A 19,342-nucleotide genomic window follows, 5' to 3' on the forward strand; every position below is an offset into this window, starting at 1 on the left:
GGAGCCCGCACAGAGGTATCCTTCATCAATAATGATTATAACTAATTAAAACTACCTGAGTCTGAATGCCATGAATCCAAAATTATCTTTAAAAGGCAAGAACAAAATAAAATAAAATAAAAGGCAAGAACAAAGTTTATACTGTATCCAGGCCTGATTCATTCCGATGAACCAGTTTTTAGCATCCCCACATAAAAAGTCTGGGATTTTCTTATCCCATGAGATAGATTCAGGGTGATCCCAACTATATAAAAAGATTCTATGGGAGTCCCCGGGTGCCTCACTGGTTTAGCACCTGCCTTCAGCCCAGGGAGTAACCCTGGGGTCCCGGGATCGAGCCCTGCATTGGGCTCCCTGCAAAGAGCCTTCTTCTCCCTCTGCCTGTGTCTCTGCCTCTCTCTGTGTCTCTCATGAATAAATAAATAAAATATTAAAAAAAAATCTACTGTTTGTAAAAAACAAATGAGGAACAAAAGGCCAATAAAGAAATACACTAAAGCATTAACACTAGTTATTTTCGGAGAGTTAGACCACAGGTGATTGTCATATTCTTTTTTGCATTTTTCTGGTATTTCCAAGATTTCCTCCTTTATTTTTCGTACATTACTTTTAAAAGATTTATTTATTTATTTATTAATGAGAGACACAGAGAGGGCAGCCTCGGGGGTGCAGTGGTTTAGCGCCGCCTGCAGCCCAGGGTGTGATCCTGGAGACCTGGGATCGGGTCCTGAGTATGGCTGCCTGCATTGAGCCTGCTTCTCCCTCTGCCTGTCTCTGCCCCCCTCTCTCTCTCTGTATCTCTCATAAATAAGTAAATTTTAAAGAATCCTTAAAAAAAAATGAGAGACACAGAGAGAGAGAGAGACTTGGGGTTGTCATGAGAAGTGAGGGACAGTGCAAAATTAAACCGTGGAGCCCTTTGTTCCAAAATTATTACCCATGTCAAGATTGTGACAGCAGAGCCTGAAGTCAAGTGCCGGGCCCTGGATGAGCCCTTGGACGGCGCCCAGTGACGCTGGCTGCAGGTGGGATCCACAACAGGGGGGCCCATTCCAGGTCTGCTTTGGGGGTGAAGAGCTGATCAGGGGGTTTGGATCGAGACTGGACACCGAGGTGGGATGCCTCGCCTGGGGCTGCCCTGGGTGTCATTGGGCCGTGCACCCCTGCCCCCAACAAAAATCCCTTCTCCGTGGGAGTGAGCAGGCCTGAGCCCGCGGGTGTGTGTGTGTGTGTGTGTGTGTGTGTGTCTCCCAGACACTTATCAGGTGCTAAGTCGTCGCAGATGTTGTGGGAGCATGTCCTGGAGTCCTGTGTGCAGGTAAGGGACCCGGAGAGCCTCAGCCCACCTGCGGGGATGACCTGTCTACACAGGGGTCGCCGGCCTGTGGCTCCAGACCCCAAGACGCTCTTCCTGACTCCGGGTCGGGTCGCAGCCCCTCCTCCAGGAACCCCTCCGCCTGGCTGCCGCCCTCCCCCCGCCCCGGGTTTCTGCTCCCCCGCCTCCCGAGGCCCCTGCTGGGGCACCCGGCACTCCGGCCCTGCGCGGGCCCGCGGGCTGCCACCGGCCGCTCCGCCCAGCGGCACCGGCCCCAGGGCTCGCTTGCTCCGCTCCTCCCCGGCCCCCGCGCCCCTGGCCCCGCCCCCGCGCACCTAGCCCCGCCCCCCGCGTAGTTGGCCCCGCCCCGTCCGCTCCCCTGGCCCCGCCCCGGCCCCGCCCATCGCCCCGCCCCGCGGCCGCCGCACCGACAAGATGGCGGCGGGTGGGAGCGGCGGGCGCGCGTCGTGCCCGCCGGGGGTCGGCCCGGGCGCGGGGGGCGGCCCGGGGCCCAGCGCCAACGCCGCCGCGGCCCCCGGCAACGCGGCCGCCGCCGCCGCCCCGGCCCCCGCCGCCCCCGGGCCGCCCCCCGCGCCTGTGCCGGGGCCGGGGCCGGGGCCGGGGCCGGGGCCGGGGTCGGGGCCGGGCGCGCAGGCCGCGGCGGGCGGGGAGCGGGCGGCCGAGGAGCCGGGGGCGGCGGCGCTGCTGCGCGAGCCCGTCTACAACTGGCAGGCCACCAAGCCCACGCTGAAGGAGCGCTTCGCCTTCCTCTTCAACAACGAGGTGCTCTGCGACGTGCACTTCCTGGTGGGCAAGGGGCTCGGCGCGCAGCGCATCCCGGCGCACAGGTGGGCCCCCGCCGCCCGGCCCCGCCCCGCCCCGCAGGCCCCCGCCCCCGCCCCCGCCCCCGCCCGCTGACCCCCGGGCCCCCCGCAGGCCCCCGACTGGCGACGCCCCGCCCGCCGCCCAGCCCATGCTCTCCGGCACCGCCACCCACCCGCTGCCCCGTGACCCGCACCGGGGGCCCATCCTCTCCTCCGCGGGGTGACGCTCAGTGCCCGAGCCCTGACCCCCAGCCCCGGGGCCTCTCCGGCTGGCCCAGGCCCCGTCCCCAGGCCGCGGGGGGGGGGGGCTGCTGTCAGACCTGGTCACTCGGTGTCCCCCACTGTCCTCCCCGCTGCCCTCCAGGGAGCTGGGGGTGGGGCCGGCTGCCGGGGCTGCACGGGGAGGGCCTGGGGCTGCCCCTGGCCTGGAGGTCCACAGCCTCCCTGCCCTCCCGACATGTGGCCTTTATTTCACCTGCGCCGTTTGAGATTTTTCTTTCTGGCTTTTTCTTGGTTATTTATGTGTAACTGGATCTAGATTCCTGTCCGCAGAAGGTTCCAGGCCTGTGGCTGGGTCCCCAGGACCTCCCGCGGCCCCTCCCTCCCCTGTGTGTGTGTCCGTGCACGCTCGCCCTCCTCGCCCTCCCGCGATGCCCACACGGGCCTCACGCGCACCCAGGCCTGCAGTAGGGGGGCTGGTCCGTGTGCCGCCTCACCCCCCACTTCCTCCCTCATGCCCGCTCGGCTCCTAAATACTGCTCAGCCCCAGTCTGGCCTTAAAGGCTGTTCCCCTTCTCCACCAGTCTTGAGGGGACACATGGAAACATGATATGCGTCCGGCGAGGCTGCATGAGCTCCGGTGCCTGTGACCCGAGCCCCTGGGGGATGGAGCCGGAAACGGTGGGCGGTGGGTGGGCAGTGGGCGCAGCCAGAAACCCCACAGGGAGCTGGAGAGGGGACCTCAGGGTTCCTTCTTCAGGGGAGCGAGCCTCCCCACCCCCCCCCACCCCCCCACCCCCCCCACCCCCCGCGCCTGTAACCTCAGGACATGTACTCGACTGTGTGCCTATTGGTGAAGTAGGATGAGGGAGGTGGATGTGGGGACCCCAGGGAAAGGGGGGGCGGGTGTGGAGTGGCTGGGAGCGAGCACTCTGCCCATGAGGTCAGCAGGCATATTTGGTGAGATTTTCTGGGAGCAGGAGGGGGATACAGGCCCCAGCAGGGGATGATGGGGATCCATACCCAGAGCAGGGTGGGGGGCAGGGGCTGGAGACCAGAGGAGCTGGGCCCACAGGAGCCAGGGGCACGAGCGCCAGAGGGACAGCATCCGCCCTGAAGGGGAGAGCGGCCGCAGGTGGAGCCCGCAGGCGCCTGGGGGGCGGTAGGAGCAGCAGCAGGGGGGGTTCAGGCTCCCCTGAGGGGGGCGGCGGCAGTGGCCCCCGACCCAGGCTCCAGCATCCTGGGGTGGCCGGCAGTGGCAAGGACACCTGGAGGGCGGAGACCCCTGGCCACGAGCAGGCCTCGGCCCTGTGTCCAGGTCTGTGGCAGGCGGGACCCAGCGGTGGGACAGGGGTGGGGCTTAGGAATGATCCAGACGAGCCTCCCCGCAGGTGGGGTCTGGGATGAGGCCCCCCTGGGCGCCGGGTGGGGGCTCCACCTGACATTCGCCTGCAGACTGGCCCACCCGCGGACCCGTGCTTCTCAGGCCCCCGCGGCTCCGTGCCCAAGCCTGGCTCCCCGGGAGTGCCTTGCGGGTCCCTGCAGCGCCGATTGTCCCCCGGGCCCTCGCTGCCCACGTGTGCGTGACGTCAGCGGGTCCAGGTCCGGTGGACGGCCCGCTCCTGTCCCGTTGCCCCGGCATGATGCCGCACTCCAGCCTCGACTGACAGAAGGTTCTAGTTCTTTTTGTTTTCAGCCTTTGGGTTGTTATTTTGTACCCAGTGGTGAAATGTTACCTGCGGGGATGAGGCAGTGACCCTGGGCTTCCCGTGCCTCAGTTTCCCTGCCTGTGAGCCAGGGCTGACCACTCAGATGCCTCCACCCCAGGACCTCGGACTTGGTGACCCAGCCAGTGGTTATCAGCTGGGCCGGGATGAGCTTGAATACAGGGGGGCACCCGCTCCAGGGCTGACGTTAGCGGCCCGGAGGCCGTGGTGGGAGCAGCAGTGGCTGCATCCGGCGGGGGGACAGGGGCTCGGAGCCCCGCTGGTGCAGGGGTGCTCTCCGCCCGGACCCCCCCTCCCCCCCGCTCCTCAGGGCTGGATCTGGGGACTTGCTGGTAGAGAAGTGAGCGGGAAGCGGCGGACGGTAACGCGATGGTGGGGAAGGCGGACGTACCCCTTAGCCGGGGCTCGAGGTCAACCTGAGTGTCATGTCAGGTGGCTTCAGGGGCCCCTGGTGGGACGGGACCTCAGGGCACCTGGCCTCCGTGTGTTCTTGCCCCAACCCATAACCCCAGGGTAGTGGGTTCAGGATTCACTGGTGGCCCCACAGACGTGTGTCCCTGTCCGCATCCCTGAAACCATGAGCATGACCTGATTTGGAGAAAGGATCTTGCAGAGGTGATTAAGGGAAGGGTCTGGAGACGAGCTCATCTGGGTTATCCGGTGGGTTCTAAACCCAGTGACACGTGTCCTCCTAAGAGGCACAGGGGAGAAGCCCCGTGGTGAGCATGGGGCAGACACTGGGGTGCCGTGGCCGCTCGCCAGGAGCCCCGGGCCCGGAGCTAGAAGGGGCAGGGAGGACCCTCGGGGGGGCCCTGCCCACGTCCATCTGGGACTTGTGCTCCGGGACTGGGAGGGGGTGAAATGCTGTTGTCTCGGGCCGCTCAGCCGTCCCGGGAAACCGAAATACCCAGACCGAAGAGCACCCGACAAACCCACATCGGGGACTTGCAGCAGGACACCTGGCCAGGTGGCTGTCAAGGTCACAAGAAGCCCGGAAAGGTGACTCACGCTAGAGGCACCTGAGGAGGTGATCGGATGTCATGTGGGACCCCAGGTGGCGTCCCGGGGTGGAGGGAGGTGACATGGGCACCCCCGCTGAGGCTGACCCCAGAAGGCAGAGCGAACTGCAGGGCAGGCCCTCCCGTGGGGGCCCAGGGCCAGGGTTGGGTGGGCGTGGCCGGGCTCACAGTGGCTCGGGCGCTGGGTGCAAGCTGGTGGGGGGACAGGGCGCTGGGCCCTCCCAGAGGCTGTGCTTGGCCTCCCCCCTGTACTTGGTCCCCCCTTTGGCTCTGAGCCCCCGTCATGGTGCGCAGGGCCGGGAGGAGGCCCCGCGTGCGGCCGGTGCCCCGGGAGGAGCTCTCGGCCTGACCCGGCTGCGGCGTGCACGTGTGGGCGGCTCCGAGGACGGCCTGAGCGCCCCCGGGGGCAGCACTCCTGGGTGAGGGGTCCCTGGGCCGGAGCCGCCCACGGCCGGTTCACTCGCGGGCCGCTCCACCCGGGTCTCGTTTCACTGATTGCTCCCGCAGGATCGGAGCCTGCTCCGATGTTGTCAGGACCGCTGAGGCCCGTCCCCAGTTGTGCTTTGTCCCGACTTCGGGCTGGTCCCGGTCGCCCACGGGCATCGTCGCCCCCGCCCCACCTGCGCCCGGACGGCGCGCACAGCCTCCGGCCGCTTACTTCGTGGTGCCCAGCGGGCCGCAGGGGCCGTGCGCACGGCAGGGACCCAGCACGGCCGCGTGTGCAAATAAACCTTTATTTGCAGAAACAGTGTCCGGCGGTCGTCCGGCCCCCAGGCAGGCGGGGCCCGTGGCCTGGGGAGTCAGCGTGTCAAGTGCTGAAGGAATTTCCTGGGGCGATGGGCCCGGGGTACCAGGCTGGGGAGAGCGGGGTGCGGGGTGGGAGTGGGAGCGCTCTCCGTTTGTTCAGGGCATTTTCTCGTGTTCCTAGGATGGTTTTGCACGTTTATAGCTGAGTTTTGCTCACTTCTTTTTTTTCCTTTTTGTGAATGACGTTCATCGTATTTCCAGGTTCTTGCGGGGAAGCTGAGTGGTTCCGACCTGTTTACGTCTGTCTCATGTGAACGATTTCTGTGTGAACCCTTGTTCGTGTTCACGGCCGTTCAGTGGGTTCTGTGGTCTGGCGCCGTCCGGTAGACTTTTCTATGATCCTAGGAAGGTTCTAGGTTTACGCCATCCTGTGCTAGCTGCACGTGGCGACTTAAGATATAGCTGTCACAACTGAGGAGTTGTACTTTTAAATTAATTAATTTTGAAAGATATTATTTATTTATTCATGAGAGACCCAGAGAGAGGCGGAGACACAGGCACAGGGAGAAGCAGGCTCCATGCAGGGAGCCTGACGCGGGACTCGATCCCGGGACCCGATCCCAGGACCTGGGGTCACGCCCTGGGCTGAAGGCAGGCTCTCCACCGCAGAGCCCCCTGGGCGTCCACTCCCCTAACCTAATTTAATCTTAAGTTGGATTTATTTTTTAATTTTTTAAAAATTTTATTTATTTATGATAGTCACAGAGAGAGAGAGAGGCAGAGACCCAGGCAGAGGGAGAAGCAGGCTCCATGCTGGGAGCCCGATGCGGGACTCGATCCCAGGACTCCAGGATCGCGCCCTGGGCCAAAGGCAGGCACCAAACCGCTGCGCCACTCAGGGATCCCTTAATTTGGATTTAAATGGCCTGTGTGTCCAGGAGCAACCACGTTGGACGGCGCAGCCCTAGAATTTCAGCATTGGGAAACCAGGTCCCGTGCAGCTGGTTCCCCTTCCTCCCTCCCGTTTCTGCCTCCTGGGCTCCCCCTCCTCCCCGGGGGGCAGGAGCCCCTGTGCTTTCCCAGACAGGTGTGGCCCGGGTGCTGGTGTGCTCCCTGCTGGCTCAGTGTCCGTGGAGCGGGGTGCAGGGAGCCACCAGGCCCTTTCTGCAGAGTGGCCTGTTGGCCTGACCGTGTCCACGCAGAAGGCGGCCAGGGCAGTGTCAGTGTGGCCGCGCCCCCAGAGCTCGCCTCCTGCGTGCTCGCCGCCGGCCCGACCCGCCGTCCGTTCTCCAGTTCTGCTGACTTTAGGAATTTCACGTAATCAGAGTGCGGTCATCTTCGGTCTGGCTTCTTTATGGCTTTGGAGATGCATCCACGCGGTGTGCGTATCCGTACGTTCGGCCCTTGAGCGACGCGGGTGGGTGGAGGCGCCTCTCCCGCAGCCAGAAGTCCGGGTGTCGCGTTCCAGGCCTCGGAGCTCACCCGCCGGCCGCCTGGGGTGGACGGGGAGCCTGGGGCAACGCGGACCGTGGATTAACACGGGTCCATCTGCGTCCCGGATCGTGTGCTGCGTCCGTGGAACGGAGGGCATCGTCAGGACGAGCGGGCCGGCGCTGCCCTCGCGGAGGAGCACCCGCGCCCTGAAGCCCGCGCGCTCAAGGGCCGGCCAAGCCCGGCTCCTTTTCCTTCATGTTTTAATTTAGCTCCGTCTCCGTGGGGGGGACGATCCCAGGCAGGCTCCCCGCCGGGCTGCTCCGCCCTCCCGTCTCCGGGGCGAGTCTGCCCAGGTCGCTGTGACTTCTGAACTGGGGGCTTCCCTTTGGGGAGAGGTTCCCGGGGCCCGCCGTCCTGTGCTGCTGTGTGTCCCCGCCTCTCCGTGTGGCGCGTTGGCGCCCGCGGCCCCGAGGATGCCATCCGGGCGTCCGAGCCGTGTGTCTTCGCCACGGAAGACCGCCTTGCAAACCCTTCACGTCCGTGGGCTCCCCGTGCCCCCGGGCCCTGGCTCGCGGCTTCCTTCTGCCCGTGGGTTGGGCCTGCCCCGCGTTGTCTGGCCCCTGGGCCGGGAGCCCCCCCTCCGTCTGCCTCGGGCGTCTGGGGACGCGGCTGCCGGGCTGTGACCGTCCCTGGTGCTGGCGCCCTCCGACCGCCTCGTCCCGCCCTCGGGCCTGTTGGGCTCGCCTGTGACCCTCCCCAGGGCTCAGCTGGGGGAGGACAGTCCCGGTCACGGTGGCTTTCGTGTCGTCACTGCCTCCGCGTCTGGTCGCCAAATTCTAGAGGGAGGCGCCGTCCCTTCTCCCTTGTCCCCACTCGCTAATGACGTGCTGGTCCATCCTCACGGCCTCCGGGCTCTGCCTCACCATCTGTCTTACCGCGCGGCGCCCCGGATGTGGGCGCCCCAGATGTGGCCGCGGGGAGCGCTCGGCCTTGGCGCCGCGTCCTACAGCGCGGTCCTGCCCTGCGGTCCTGCCCCGGGCCTCGGCCTCCCCGGCGCGTTGCTGTGGTCGAGGGCGCGGGGCTTCCCTGGCCCCCAGGCACACAGACCGGCCCGGCCGCCGCCCCTCGGGGCTCCCTCTCCCCGCCTCGTTCAGGTGGCTCGTCATTGCTCTGCTCTTATTTCAAGTTTTTAAATCCGGGTGAAATATTCGTGACATGAGATTCACCGCCGTAACCGTCTCTGAGCGCACAGCTCGGGGCACGGAGCGCGCTCACCCCACCGCGCAGAACCTTCCATCTCCCCACACGGAGCCCCCGCCCCTGGCTCCCGCCACCTCCTGTCTCTGTGGACGGGCCTCCTCTGGGGACCTTCTGGGAGTGGGGTCCTGCGGGAGGCGTCCTTCTGGTCTGGGTCCCCTCCCTGAGCCCGGTGTCCTCGGGGTCCGTCCACGTGGGGCAGGTTTCGGGGTCCCTTCCTCCCCGGGGCTGGGTCACATCCCGGGTGTGGACGGACCGCTCTGCTCCCATGGATGGACACCCGGTGCTGCCTCTTTTGGCCACGGGGACACCAGCTCCGAACACAGACGTGCCCTGGGTGTGAAACCTCTGAGTCACGCGGGGCTGGTGTGTGGCCATCAGAGGAGCCGCGGCCACACCAGGGTCCTGCTGTCTCTGCATCTGTGTCACCTTGTCATGGTCTCTGGGTGTCTTCTGGGCCGCCGTTGGCAGGCTGAGCTGGCGTCTCCCCGGGGCACCTGCATCTGGGAGGAGGGACCGTGACCCTGGGGGCTGAGGCAGGGGTGAGCAGAGGGCCGGGGGGCGGGGGGGTAGTGGTATGGGGCCGACCTGCGGCCCGTGCGGTGGCCTGTCCAGGGCCCTGGGACAGCGTCAGGCGGGGGGTGCACCCCCCCAGGTGCGGGCAGCGGCCTCTCCTGCAGGCGATCAAGGTGCTTGTTTAAATCTGGAAAGAAAGGAACAGGAAGGCACCTATTTAGGATGGATGGTGGGATGGATGGCCTGTGGGAGGGCAGAGGGGCTGGGCCGCCCCAGTGAGTGCCGGGTGGGGGGGGTAGGAGGGAGGAGGAGGCCAGGGTGGAGAGCAAGGAGGCCCCGGGTCGCAGGTGACACTGCCTCCCGGGCTCCGGGGGGGCCCTTGCTGGCCTCACTCCTGGGAGCTGCGTGTCCCCGGGCGGTGGGCTCATCCCCTGGTGTCTGCGCCTGTGTCCCGAGGCCCCTCTTACGAGGACGCGGGCATGGGGTCGGCCCCCGTAGGACGGGAACCAGTCACACGGACAGAGACTGTTTCCAGGTGAGGCCCTCCTGCGGCTTTCCGGTGGACGTGACTTTGGGGGAGGCCGTTCGCCCCGGTGTCCTTGGTTCCCATCGGGCCGTCTCGGGTCTGGTCTCGGGTCTGGTCCTTGGCCCGGTCAAGCCCTGCGCGCCCTGCGGCCCCCTCGGGGCTGGGAGATGCGCCCGGGGGGAGGAGATGGTGGGGGCTGGGGCAGGGCGGAGGCCTCCAGCCGGGGTCGCGGGAGCCTCGGGCAGGCTGCTCCGAGCCCTGCGTGTGTCGGGGTGGGGACCCCGGGCGGGTGTGATGCGGGGCCCGTGGACCTGGGTCCGGCCCTCGTGGGCGTCCGAGGTGGGGGGGCAGCGCCAGCCTGGGCTGGGTCAGGAGGCCCCCGACCCCCCAGCCCCAGGCAGGGGTCCAGCGGGGTGCCTCACGGCTTGTCCTCACCCACGGGGCACCCGTCCTCGAGTGGAGAGGACATGGCCGGTGGGGCCCACGTGGTCACCTCGCGGCCACCACCTCGTAACGCTGCCCTGGGCTCCTGCCCTTCCCTGGGCCCCCGCCCGCCCGGGGCCCTGCCAAGCCTTCCCCGACCCCCCCCAGGCCGTGCCCTTGACCGGGTCTGCCCCCTGGGCGAAGGCGGGATGGGCGCTGCGGGGGCACGGGGGGGGGCGTGGGGTGGGGATTGCACGTGTCCGCCCGCCCCTCGCCACCTTCCTTCTGGAAGCATCTGCCAGCAGTGCTCGCGGCCGGTGTGTGCTCTGTGCTGGGCCCGGCGCCCCAGACTCGGGGCCGGGAACCGGCGGGCGCGCGGAGGGTCACCAGGCTCCTCTCTGACGCCAGGTTCGTGCTGGCCGTGGGCAGTGCCGTGTTCGACGCCATGTTCAACGGGGGAATGGCCACCACGTCCACGGAGATCGAGCTGCCCGACGTGGAGCCGGCCGCCTTCCTGGCGCTGCTCAAGTAAGACTTTCTAGATCTTTCACCGTGGGGTGGGCGGGGCAGCCTGTCGCTGTCAGAAAGTAGCCGGAGGTAAGGAGACCCCCAGGGACAGGCCCGAGCCCCGGCCCCGCGGGATCTCCAGAGCCGCCTGTGCAGCGGTGGGGGGGTGCCCTGGAGGCCCCGCCCCACCGTCACGTGTGTGTATCTCGACGTGTGCTGCACACGCGTACGGTTCGCCCTTTGGCGGTGTGCTCCGCGCTGGTCTGCACTGCGTCCCCAGGGTTGGCGTCTCTCTGCGCCTGCTACCGCCACCTCCCGTCACCCCCCAGCCCCCGGCCCCCCGGCGCCCCTCCCCATCCTGGACGGGTCACACCCGTGGACTCACACCCCGTGGGGCCTCCTGTGTCTGGTCCCTCCAAGAGCGTTGGGAGCGCAGGCGAGTCCCCGTTCTCACCCTGTCGTCAGCAGGGGCTTTGGAAGAAGTGAGGTCACCTCCACCTCCAGGTTTTCCTTCTTGAGCCTCAGCAGCATTCCCTCCCGGGGTTAGTGGAAGAGCAGCGGGCGGGGGCCTGGCTGTCCCCAGGGGCTGTCCCCACTCCGCGGGGCGCGGGCTCCAGCTTCCAGAAATGCCGAGTGTAAAGGGCGTGGGGACTGACAGTCTGCCCCACGCAGGTAAAACATCTTTTGAAACGCAGAGTTTTTTTCTCTCATGATTATAAAGATGACGTAGGCTCGCAGAGGGAGAGGAAGGAAGGAAGGAAGGAAAAAATAAAGGAGAGAGGGGAGCTGGCCCCATCCGCCGTGCCCACGCGGGAGGCCTGCCTGTGCGTCTGGGGCGGCCGCCCTCTGCCCTGTGCCCTCCTCCCTCCCGCCGTCACGGCTCACTGATGGGCAGCATTGTATTCTGGTTGGTTCCATCTGTGGATGCCCCTTAATCCTTGACGCTGTCTGGTGTGGTCAGTCCTGTGTGCCACTCCCATCTCCCTGATGACAGCAGTTTGGGGAACAGTCTCATGGGTTTGTCGTCCCGTAGCTCCTCAGGTTGCCTACACCTGGGGCACGTGACTCCGTCTCCACCACTCACCCTGCCGCTGCCATCGTGAAAGCAGCCACGAGGATTTGTAAACGGTGGGGGAGGCCATGTGCCAATAAAACTTTATTTACAAAACAGGTGACAAAACCATGATGAGCTATCACTTCGTACCCACCAGGGCATCTGTGATGAAAAACAAAAGGAAGAGAACAAGGATCAGTGAGGGGTGGGGGTTGGGGCCCTTGTGCACGCGGCCGGGGGGACGTGAGACGGGCCGCCTCTGCGGAAGAGTCGAGGGCCCTCAGGAGGCTTGCACGTAGGTCACGTGGGACCCAGCAATTCCACTCCTGGATATCTTTTTTTTTTTTTTTTAAGATTTTATTGGGACACCTGGGGGGCTCAGCAGTTGAGCATCTGCCTTCGGCCCAGGGTGTGACCCCGGGGTCCCGGGATCGAGTCCCACATCCGGCTCCTCGCAGGGACCTGCTTCTCCCTCTGCCTGTGTCTCTGCCTCTCTCTGTGTCTCTCAGGAATAAATACATGAAATCTCCGAGGCGGGACTCAATCCCAGGACCCCGGGGTCACATCCTGAGGCCAAGGCAGATGCTTAACCACTGAGCCACCCAGGTGTCCCCACTCCTGCAGCTCTAGGAGAGTCCTAAAAGCAGGGGCTTGCACACCTGTGTGCACAGTAGCATGATCCACACAGGGGGACACAATTCAAGTGTCCATGCACAGATGAAGGCTAAGCACCACGTGTCCGTCCACACGTTAGAATGTTAACACGGACGGACCTCAAGGACACCTGGGCTCAGGGAGGGGACCCAGACCCAGAAGGACACCTCCCGCAGGACCCCACTCCCAGGAGGTCCCCAGGAGGAGGCCCGTCCACAGAGACAGGAGGTGGTGGTGGGAGCCGGGGAGTCAGTGCTTCCTGGGGACGGGGTCTCCGTGTGGGGAGATGGAAGGTTCTGGAGACGGTGGTGGGGGTGTGCAGGGTGGGGTGAGTGTGCTTCGTGCCCTGAGCTGTGCCCCTACAGGGGGCTACGGTAGTATAATTCACGCTGTGTACATTTTTTTAAGGTTTTATTTAAGTGATTTGTGTCCCCGATGTGGGGCTTGCACTCGTGACCCCGAGATGACACGCTGCATGCTCTTCTGACTGAGCCAGCCAGACGCCCCCATATTGTGTGTATTTTATTGCCATTTTAAAAATAAATAAAAGAGATGTTCATTAAAAAACACAGACAGGTGACAGGTTACAATTTGCCGAAACCCTGGCTTCCACTGAACTGCGGCGGGCTGCCGGTCTCCGGCCACAGCCTCCCTCTGGCTCCCCGGGGTTCGGGTCCCTACTGCTGAGCTGCCCCCCCAGGGTCGATGCTGTCCCAGCTGGTGTGTGAGGGGCTCCGTCCTGGCGCCCGTGCTGGCCGTCCTGGTCACAGGTGTCCCTGCTGCACTGCTGACCTCGGGGTTGGGGCCTGGGCGCTGTGGGGTTTTGAGCAGCCTCCCCGGTCACCTCGGGTCTGGGGTCTCCCTGACCCTACAGGATTATAGCTGCTGACGTGTGGGGCTGTGTTTGGCTTCTGGCACATTCTCCGGGGGACGGGGGACCCCGGACATGGGCACACCCTTCCAGGCTTTGCTCCTGCGGCTCCTTCATTCTGCATTCCCGCTGGCTTCGTACGAGGGATCTGATTCCTCCACCACCTTGTTTTTAAAAAATTTACCCCACTGTCCTGCTTCAAGTCCGGAGGTGGCGCTGGTCATGTGTCCAGGACCTGACTCAGGCTGGCGTTTCTGGTCCTGTGACGTCCAGGCCCAGGGGTGCGGAGAGCTCCGGGGATCCCAGGGCAGAGGCCTCCAGAGGGGCCGGTGGCCTTGGGCACTGGGGTCCTGGCCTGGGGGCGTCCCGCCGGGAAGGAAGCGGGCCTGCTGGATAGACCCGTGTCCTGGTGGCCGGTGGGTGGGGTCGCCGCCGGCTGGTCTGGCAGATAAGGGTCTTTGCCAGGTCCTATCTGCGGGGCACAGCGACAGGTGCCGGTTCTGGAAGGCTCCGGCTGGGCCGGGGGGCGGGGGCTGGAGCGGCGCCTGCCAGCTGCGTCCGCTGGTCCTAGTGTCCTGTCCCCTTAGGTTTCTCTACTCGGATGAGGTTCAGATCGGACCCGAGACCGTCATGACCACGCTGTACACCGCCAAGAAGTACGCGGTGCCCGCGCTCGAGGCCCACTGCGTGGAGTTCCTGAAGAAGAACCTCCGGGCTGACAACGCGTTCATGCTGCTCACGCAGGTGCGGGCAGGGGGGGGGGTCCGGGGGGGATTAGGGGTGCGCGGGGCGGGGGGAGGCAGGAGTTCGGGAGGTTGTGGGGCGCGGGTGCACGGGGGTGGGGGACACGAGGCCGGCTGAGGATGCGCGTGTGCAGGGCAAGGACACAGGTGCGTGGGCTCCGGCGAGGGGGGGGATGAGGGGGCGCAGGGCGGGGGCGGAGGGGGCAGGTAGGGACGCGGTGCGCAGGGCTACGTGAGGAAGCAGAGGAAGCAGAGGAAGCGGGTGTGCGGGCGCTTCAGGGCGCGATGCTGTGAGAACGCAGGTGCGGGGGGGGGGGGGGGGGCGAGGAGGGACCCAGAGACCAGAGGCAAGCGGGGCAGGTGAGGATGCTGGGACCGTGCAAAATGTGGGGGGCGGGGACGGGAGCCAGCGAGGCCCCCGAGGGGGGTGGGGGGTTTGGGGAGTGGGTCTCCGTTTAACATCCCTTAGATTCTGCAGCGGAGCGCCTGCCCCCGCGGCGCGCTGACCCGGGCCTTCCAGCAGGCGCCTGGTTTCCCGCAGGCGTTTGGAGGCCCCTCTTCAGGGTCCCGGGTGGGAGAAAGGGTTTTCTCATTTCATCATTCGGTTCCTTTGAGGTCGCTTTCAGGCCCCGTGGCGCCGGGGGTTGGGGTGGGGTTGGCGAGGCCTCGGGGGCACAGGCGGGCAGGGGACAGGCCCGCCGGGGCAGGGGGGCTGTCCCGGGGCGGCCCCCGCACTGTCTCCAGACGCGTGGGTCGTCCGGTCGTCCAGGTTGCTCTGCGGCGCTGAGCCAGGCCTGTCGGGAGGCCCGGAGCTGCCCCGGCAGCCAGGCCGGGGGTGGACGTGAGCGGCCGTAGGGTTGTGCTGGGCAGGAGCTGGAATCTTCCCCGCCGCCCCGCCCGCCCCCCATCCTGTGCGCAGGTTCCCGATGGAGCCGTCTCCGGCGGTCAGGGCTGCACTGCGTCCTGTCCCCGGGCTTCCTGCCCCCTGGGGCCTGTCCTGTCGGCCTCGGCCGGTCCCGGGGCTGCTCAGTCTGGGCACCGTGGCCCCCGCGGGACTTGAACTCCATGGCAGGTTTGAGCCAGAGGGCGTCTGGGGCCCCCGCCCGGGCAGCGTGTTGACGTGCTCCCCCTCGCCAGGCACGACTCTTCGACGAACCGCAGCTGGCCAGCCTGTGCCTGGAAAACATCGACAAGAACACCGCCGACGCCATCACTGCCGAGGGCTTCACGGACATCGACCTGGGTGAGGCCCCGGGGCAGGTCTGGGCGGGGGGTGGCGCCCGCCGAGGGCGCGCGGGGCGCTGAGGTGTCCCCTCCCGCAGACACGCTGGTGGCCGTGCTGGAGCGGGACACCCTGGGCATTCGCGAGGTGCGCCTGTTCAGCGCCGTCGTGCGCTGGTCTGAGGCCGAGTGCCAGCGGCAGCAGCTGCCCGTGACGCCCGAGAACAAGCGCAAGGTGCTGGGCAAGGCGCTCGCCCTCATCCGCTTCCCGCTCATGACCATCGAGGAGTTTGCCGCAGGTAACGGTCAGGGGGCGGGGGCCGCTCGGCAGGAGCACGGCCCCCGGGGGCCCCAGGTGTGACTCGGTCACGGCGCTCCGGCGGCCGCCCGAGCCAGCTGCGGGACACAGGTGTGCCCGTTTGCCGAGGACGCGCCCGCCGCGCTCACGTGGACGGCTGGCAGCCCGTCGGTGTGAACACAGAACAGCCCACCGCCGCCCCCGATGGGCGTCTGGGTTTCCTCCCCTCCACGTCTCGAGTGTCCCTGTGTGTGCGCCCACTGAGGGCCCCATCTCGGGTTTGCGTCCTGGGGACGGGCCTGCAAGGGGTGGGAGGGGGCTGGCGAGGGGGTGCCCGGCCGGGCTTCCTGCCCCGTGTGGACGCAGTGCTGGCAGCGGTGCCTGACTTGGAGCCGTCCCCCACCCGGGGCTGGAGGGTCCGGGACGAGGCCCCGTGTCAGCCTGGTGGCCGGTGCAGACCTAGGGTCTCGTGTCTCCGTGCGCCCCGCTTCCCTGCTCGGCGTTGCCAGATTTAGCAACGACGGTAACTAGCTGTTTAGCGCGAGGATCTGCCGTGTGGGACGCACTGACCCTGCAGACGAGTCCTCTGACCTGAAGCTCAGGCTTCCAGGTCCCGCGTCGTAGCTGGCCTCCGCACATCACGTCAGCGTGGGGGCAGAGCTGCGTCCGTTCCGGGATCTCCCGTGCACCTAACACTTAGCGAGGCCGTGTGTGGGCCAGGCCCCGGCTGTACGCGGTGACCTCGGTGGCCTCGGTGGCCTGGTTGTTGGGGGCGGGGCGCTGTCCTGGGCCGGGAGCAGCGTTGTGAAGAGGTGGCCCCAGATACGGCTCAGAGGGCCCGAGGGCACCAGGGTGCCGGAGACAGAGCTGCCCTGTCCCATCCCAACACCCCTGGGAGCCCTGCGGGGCCCCCGTCTCCAGCCTGGCTTGCACCCCAAAACCGCTCTCGGGGGTCCGCCTGCCCACCTGGCTGCCGAGCCCCCGGGGCCCCAAGCGCTACAGGTGCCGTCCGCTCGCCCTTGGCGTGGGGCCTGTCCTGTAAGGCCCCCAGGCCGCAGCGTCCCCCTGCTCTGCCCAGGTCCCCGGGAATGGCACTGCGTGTGTCCTCGGGGCCGGGCTGGGCCTTCTGGGCCTGTGCTCCGCGGAGGGCGCCCACGGGGCCTTGGCCCTCGTCACTCGGCCCGTCTTAGAGGCGCCCCTGCTGCTGTGTCCCGCTGGAAACACGACACTAGAGAAGCTCGCAGACTCCGCCGAGGCCGCGCTCCCGTGTACTTTCCTCCTGCATTTCCGATGCAGAGATTAAAAAGAACCATGGTTACCGCGCTGCGTTCCACGTTGTATCTTCCTTGCTCTCCGTGGGGCTGGCCCCTGGCCCGGCCGCCGTGTCCGCGCGCGGTGCTGTCACCAGCCTGCAGACCCGCTCCCCGGACCCCCTCGGCCCCGGCCCGTCTCGGGGAGCCCGGACGGGGCGGCCGGTGCTGAGCCGGGCTGGCGCTTGCTGGGGGCCCCGCGTCTCCGCGTGCGCGGCCGCCCCGCCGGCGCCGACCTCCGCCCCCTGTGCCCGCAGGGCCCGCGCAGTCGGGCATCCTCGTGGACCGCGAGGTGGTCAGCCTCTTCCTGCACTTCACCGTCAACCCCAAGCCGCGCGTCGACTTCATCGACCGGCCGCGCTGCTGCCTCCGCGGGAAGGAGTGCAGCATCAACCGCTTCCAGCAGGTGGAGAGCCGCTGGGGCTACAGCGGCACCAGCGACCGCATCAGGTGGGCCGGCGCGCCGGTGGGGGCCGTGGGGCCGCGGGGCCGGCCGCGGCTCAGCGCCCCCTCTGTCCGCCGCCCAGGTTCTCGGTCAACAAGCGCATCTTCGTGGTTGGCTTTGGGCTCTACGGCTCCATCCACGGGCCCACGGACTACCAAGTGAACATCCAGGTGCGCGCCCCCCCGCCCCCCCCGCGGGCCTCCGTGGGGTCGGGGGCTGGTGAGCAGCGCCTGCTCCCCCCACAGATCATCCACACGGACAGCAACACCGTCCTGGGCCAGAACGACACGGGCTTCAGCTGTGACGGCTCCGCCAGCACCTTCCGCGTCATGTTCAAGGAGCCGGTGGAGGTGCTGCCCAACGTCAACTACACGGCCTGCGCCACGCTCAAGGTGCCCACCCCGACCCCAGAGCCTAGCGGGCCGCCGACGCCAGCTCTGCTGCCTCCTGGGGCCACGGGGGGCGGGGGGCCCTGGGAGGGGCTGTGCGGCTCGCCGCCGCTGGGGCCCTGGTGCCTGACCGCAGGACCCCCCACCAGGGCCCAGACTCCCACTACGGCACCAAGGGCCTGCGCAAGGTGACGCACGAGTCCCCCACGACGGGGGCCAAGACGTGCTTCACGTTCTGCTACGCGGCCGGAAACAACAACGGCACGTCCGTGGAGGACGGCCAGATCCCCGAGGTCATCTTCTACACCTAGGCCACCCGGCCCGAAGCCACCTGATGCAAGTAGGCCGCCCCCACCCACGCCGCGCCCCCGCGGTCCCCATGCTGTGTGCGCTCCCCGCCGCGGTCCCGGGCGTCAGGAGAGGGTCTCTGCTCCGTGCGGCGAGCCTGGCCGCCTGCTGAGGAGCCGGCAGGGGCTGCGAGGCGGTCCCTCAGGACTCGGGGGGCAGGGCTGGCCTGGACCCGGCCCGAGCTGAGGGTCCGCGGGGCCCCTGGGGAGGCAGTGCTGCCCGCCGCCCGCCTGGCCACAGGATTGATCGATTCCGCGTCACGTTCTCTCACCGCACACGGCAATGCACCCTGGATTCCCATTCCCTGGTAGGCGGGCTGTGGGGGCGCCCCTAGTGCGTTTGCTTGGGGTCTCGTGTTCTGGTCCATTCAGTGGGGACGCTGAGGCCACGCTGACCCTGGCCCCCGGCACACTGGCCGAAGCCCCCCAACCCCGAGGTCCCGCAGGCTGGCTTTGTGCCAGGCCCAGGCCCACCCGGTGGGCCCCGTGAGCCGCGGGCGTGGACCTCAGGCCCTGTCTGCCCGGCTGGGCAGTGCCGGGGGTCAGCCACGGTGGCCAGGTCCCCGCCTGCCCCCTGTACATACTGCAGCCCTGCCCCACCCGGCCTCTGAGTGAGCACTGTGGCCAGAGGTGCTGGAGGGCGCAGCCCCTCCCCCGTCCCCCCACCCGTGTTTCCACCCCAGTGATCCTCCTGGAAACTCCTCCCCAAAGCCATGGAAGGTGTGCCCTCCTCACACCATACCCTCAAAGGATTTTTTTAAATAAAGGAAAGAAACATAACCACCCTGAGTGCTTTTTCCTGTCGGAGGCAATAGGGCAGGACCGTGGCAGCTGAGACCTGGCTCTTCGCTCTGCAGCCGTTTCTCCCACCTTAAGATTGGGGGGCCCAGGAAGGGCCTGTGACTTCCGCCTGGGTCTAGAATCCGGCTCCTGACAGACGTCCCAGCCTCGGGGCACCCAGAGCCCTTGGGGGCTCTCCCCATGCCCTGTCCTCTGCACAAACTTCTGGTCTGCCCATCACACCCCTGCTGTCCAGCAAGGGGGGCCCCCAGGGAAGGCTCTGCTGCAGCGCGCCGCACCCACACCTTGCTGGCTCTGCCCTCTGGCCCTGGGACCGCGCCTGGCACACAGGAGCTCCCTAGGCTGTGCCTGTGCAACGAGGGTAACCTGACCCAGGCCCCCCACCTGGCTCCGCCCTGCGCGTCAGGGAGTTCCTGACAACAGGCATAGAACAGGGCCTGACAGCTAAAAATCTACCCAAATGAATAAAGACATCAATCAGCACATTTAAAAATCTCAATGACCCAAAGTGAGATAAATTTAAAAATATTTTTAGAAATTAGGGCAGCCCGGGTGGCTCAGGGTTTAGCGCCTGCCTTCAGCCCAGGCCATGATCCTGGAGACCCAGGATCGAGTCCCGCATCGGGCTCCCTGCATGGAGCCTGCTTCCCCCTCTGCCTGTGTCTCTGCTCCTCTCTCTCTGTCTCTTATGAATA

The 19,342-nt window shown here is 66.5% G+C and overlaps 1 protein-coding gene and 3 long non-coding RNA genes across 5 annotated transcripts; 2 read left to right on the forward strand and 2 right to left on the reverse strand.

The window, feature by feature from the left end:
• The first annotated feature begins 1,723 nt into the window (after positions 1 to 1,723).
• BTBD2 (BTB domain containing 2) lies at positions 1,724 to 18,626 on the forward strand. Its single transcript, XM_072788001.1, has 9 exons — positions 1,724 to 2,163; positions 10,416 to 10,535; positions 13,681 to 13,837; positions 14,974 to 15,079; positions 15,159 to 15,356; positions 16,923 to 17,115; positions 17,193 to 17,280; positions 17,356 to 17,502; positions 17,649 to 18,626. Exons 1-9 carry the CDS (start codon positions 1,751 to 1,753, stop codon positions 17,808 to 17,810), a joined length of 1,584 nt encoding a protein of 527 aa, XP_072644102.1. The 5' UTR covers positions 1,724 to 1,750; the 3' UTR covers positions 17,811 to 18,626.
• On the forward strand, positions 3,157 to 9,256 carry LOC140611161 (uncharacterized). The gene is made up of 2 exons (XR_012012488.1): positions 3,157 to 4,700; positions 4,971 to 9,256. It is a non-coding gene; the product is annotated as an uncharacterized lncRNA (long non-coding RNA).
• On the reverse strand, positions 6,569 to 10,194 carry LOC140611162 (uncharacterized). Of its 2 annotated transcripts, none has more exons than XR_012012490.1 (2): positions 9,131 to 10,194; positions 6,569 to 9,039 (listed from the first exon to the last, which is right to left on the reverse strand). It is a non-coding gene; the product is annotated as an uncharacterized lncRNA (long non-coding RNA). The 2 variants fall into 2 exon arrangements; XR_012012489.1 differs by having other exon boundaries at positions 6,569 to 9,045.
• LOC140611160 (uncharacterized) lies at positions 10,272 to 12,507 on the reverse strand. Its single transcript, XR_012012487.1, has 3 exons — positions 11,400 to 12,507; positions 10,900 to 11,131; positions 10,272 to 10,584 (listed from the first exon to the last, which is right to left on the reverse strand). It is a non-coding gene; the product is annotated as an uncharacterized lncRNA (long non-coding RNA).
• Positions 18,627 to 19,342: the final 716 nt, after the last annotated feature.

This window comes from Canis lupus, chromosome 19 (assembly GCF_048164855.1).
Source record: "Canis lupus baileyi chromosome 19, mCanLup2.hap1, whole genome shotgun sequence".
Taxonomy (NCBI): domain Eukaryota; kingdom Metazoa; phylum Chordata; class Mammalia; order Carnivora; family Canidae; genus Canis; species Canis lupus.

What these genes read in the sequence shown, in the direction of transcription:
- BTBD2 (XM_072788001.1), top strand. Translation starts at nt 1,751, where the DNA reads ATGGCGGCGGGTGGGAGCGGCGGGCGCGCGTCGTGCCCGCCGGGGGTC. An exon ending in CGTTCATGCTGCTCACGCAG is followed by an intron (nt 13,838 to 14,973) that starts GTGCGGGCAGGG and finishes CCCCCTCGCCAG; the next exon opens with GCACGACTCTTCGACGAACC. An exon ending in GGCACCAGCGACCGCATCAG is followed by an intron (nt 17,116 to 17,192) that starts GTGGGCCGGCGC and finishes TCCGCCGCCCAG; the next exon opens with GTTCTCGGTCAACAAGCGCA.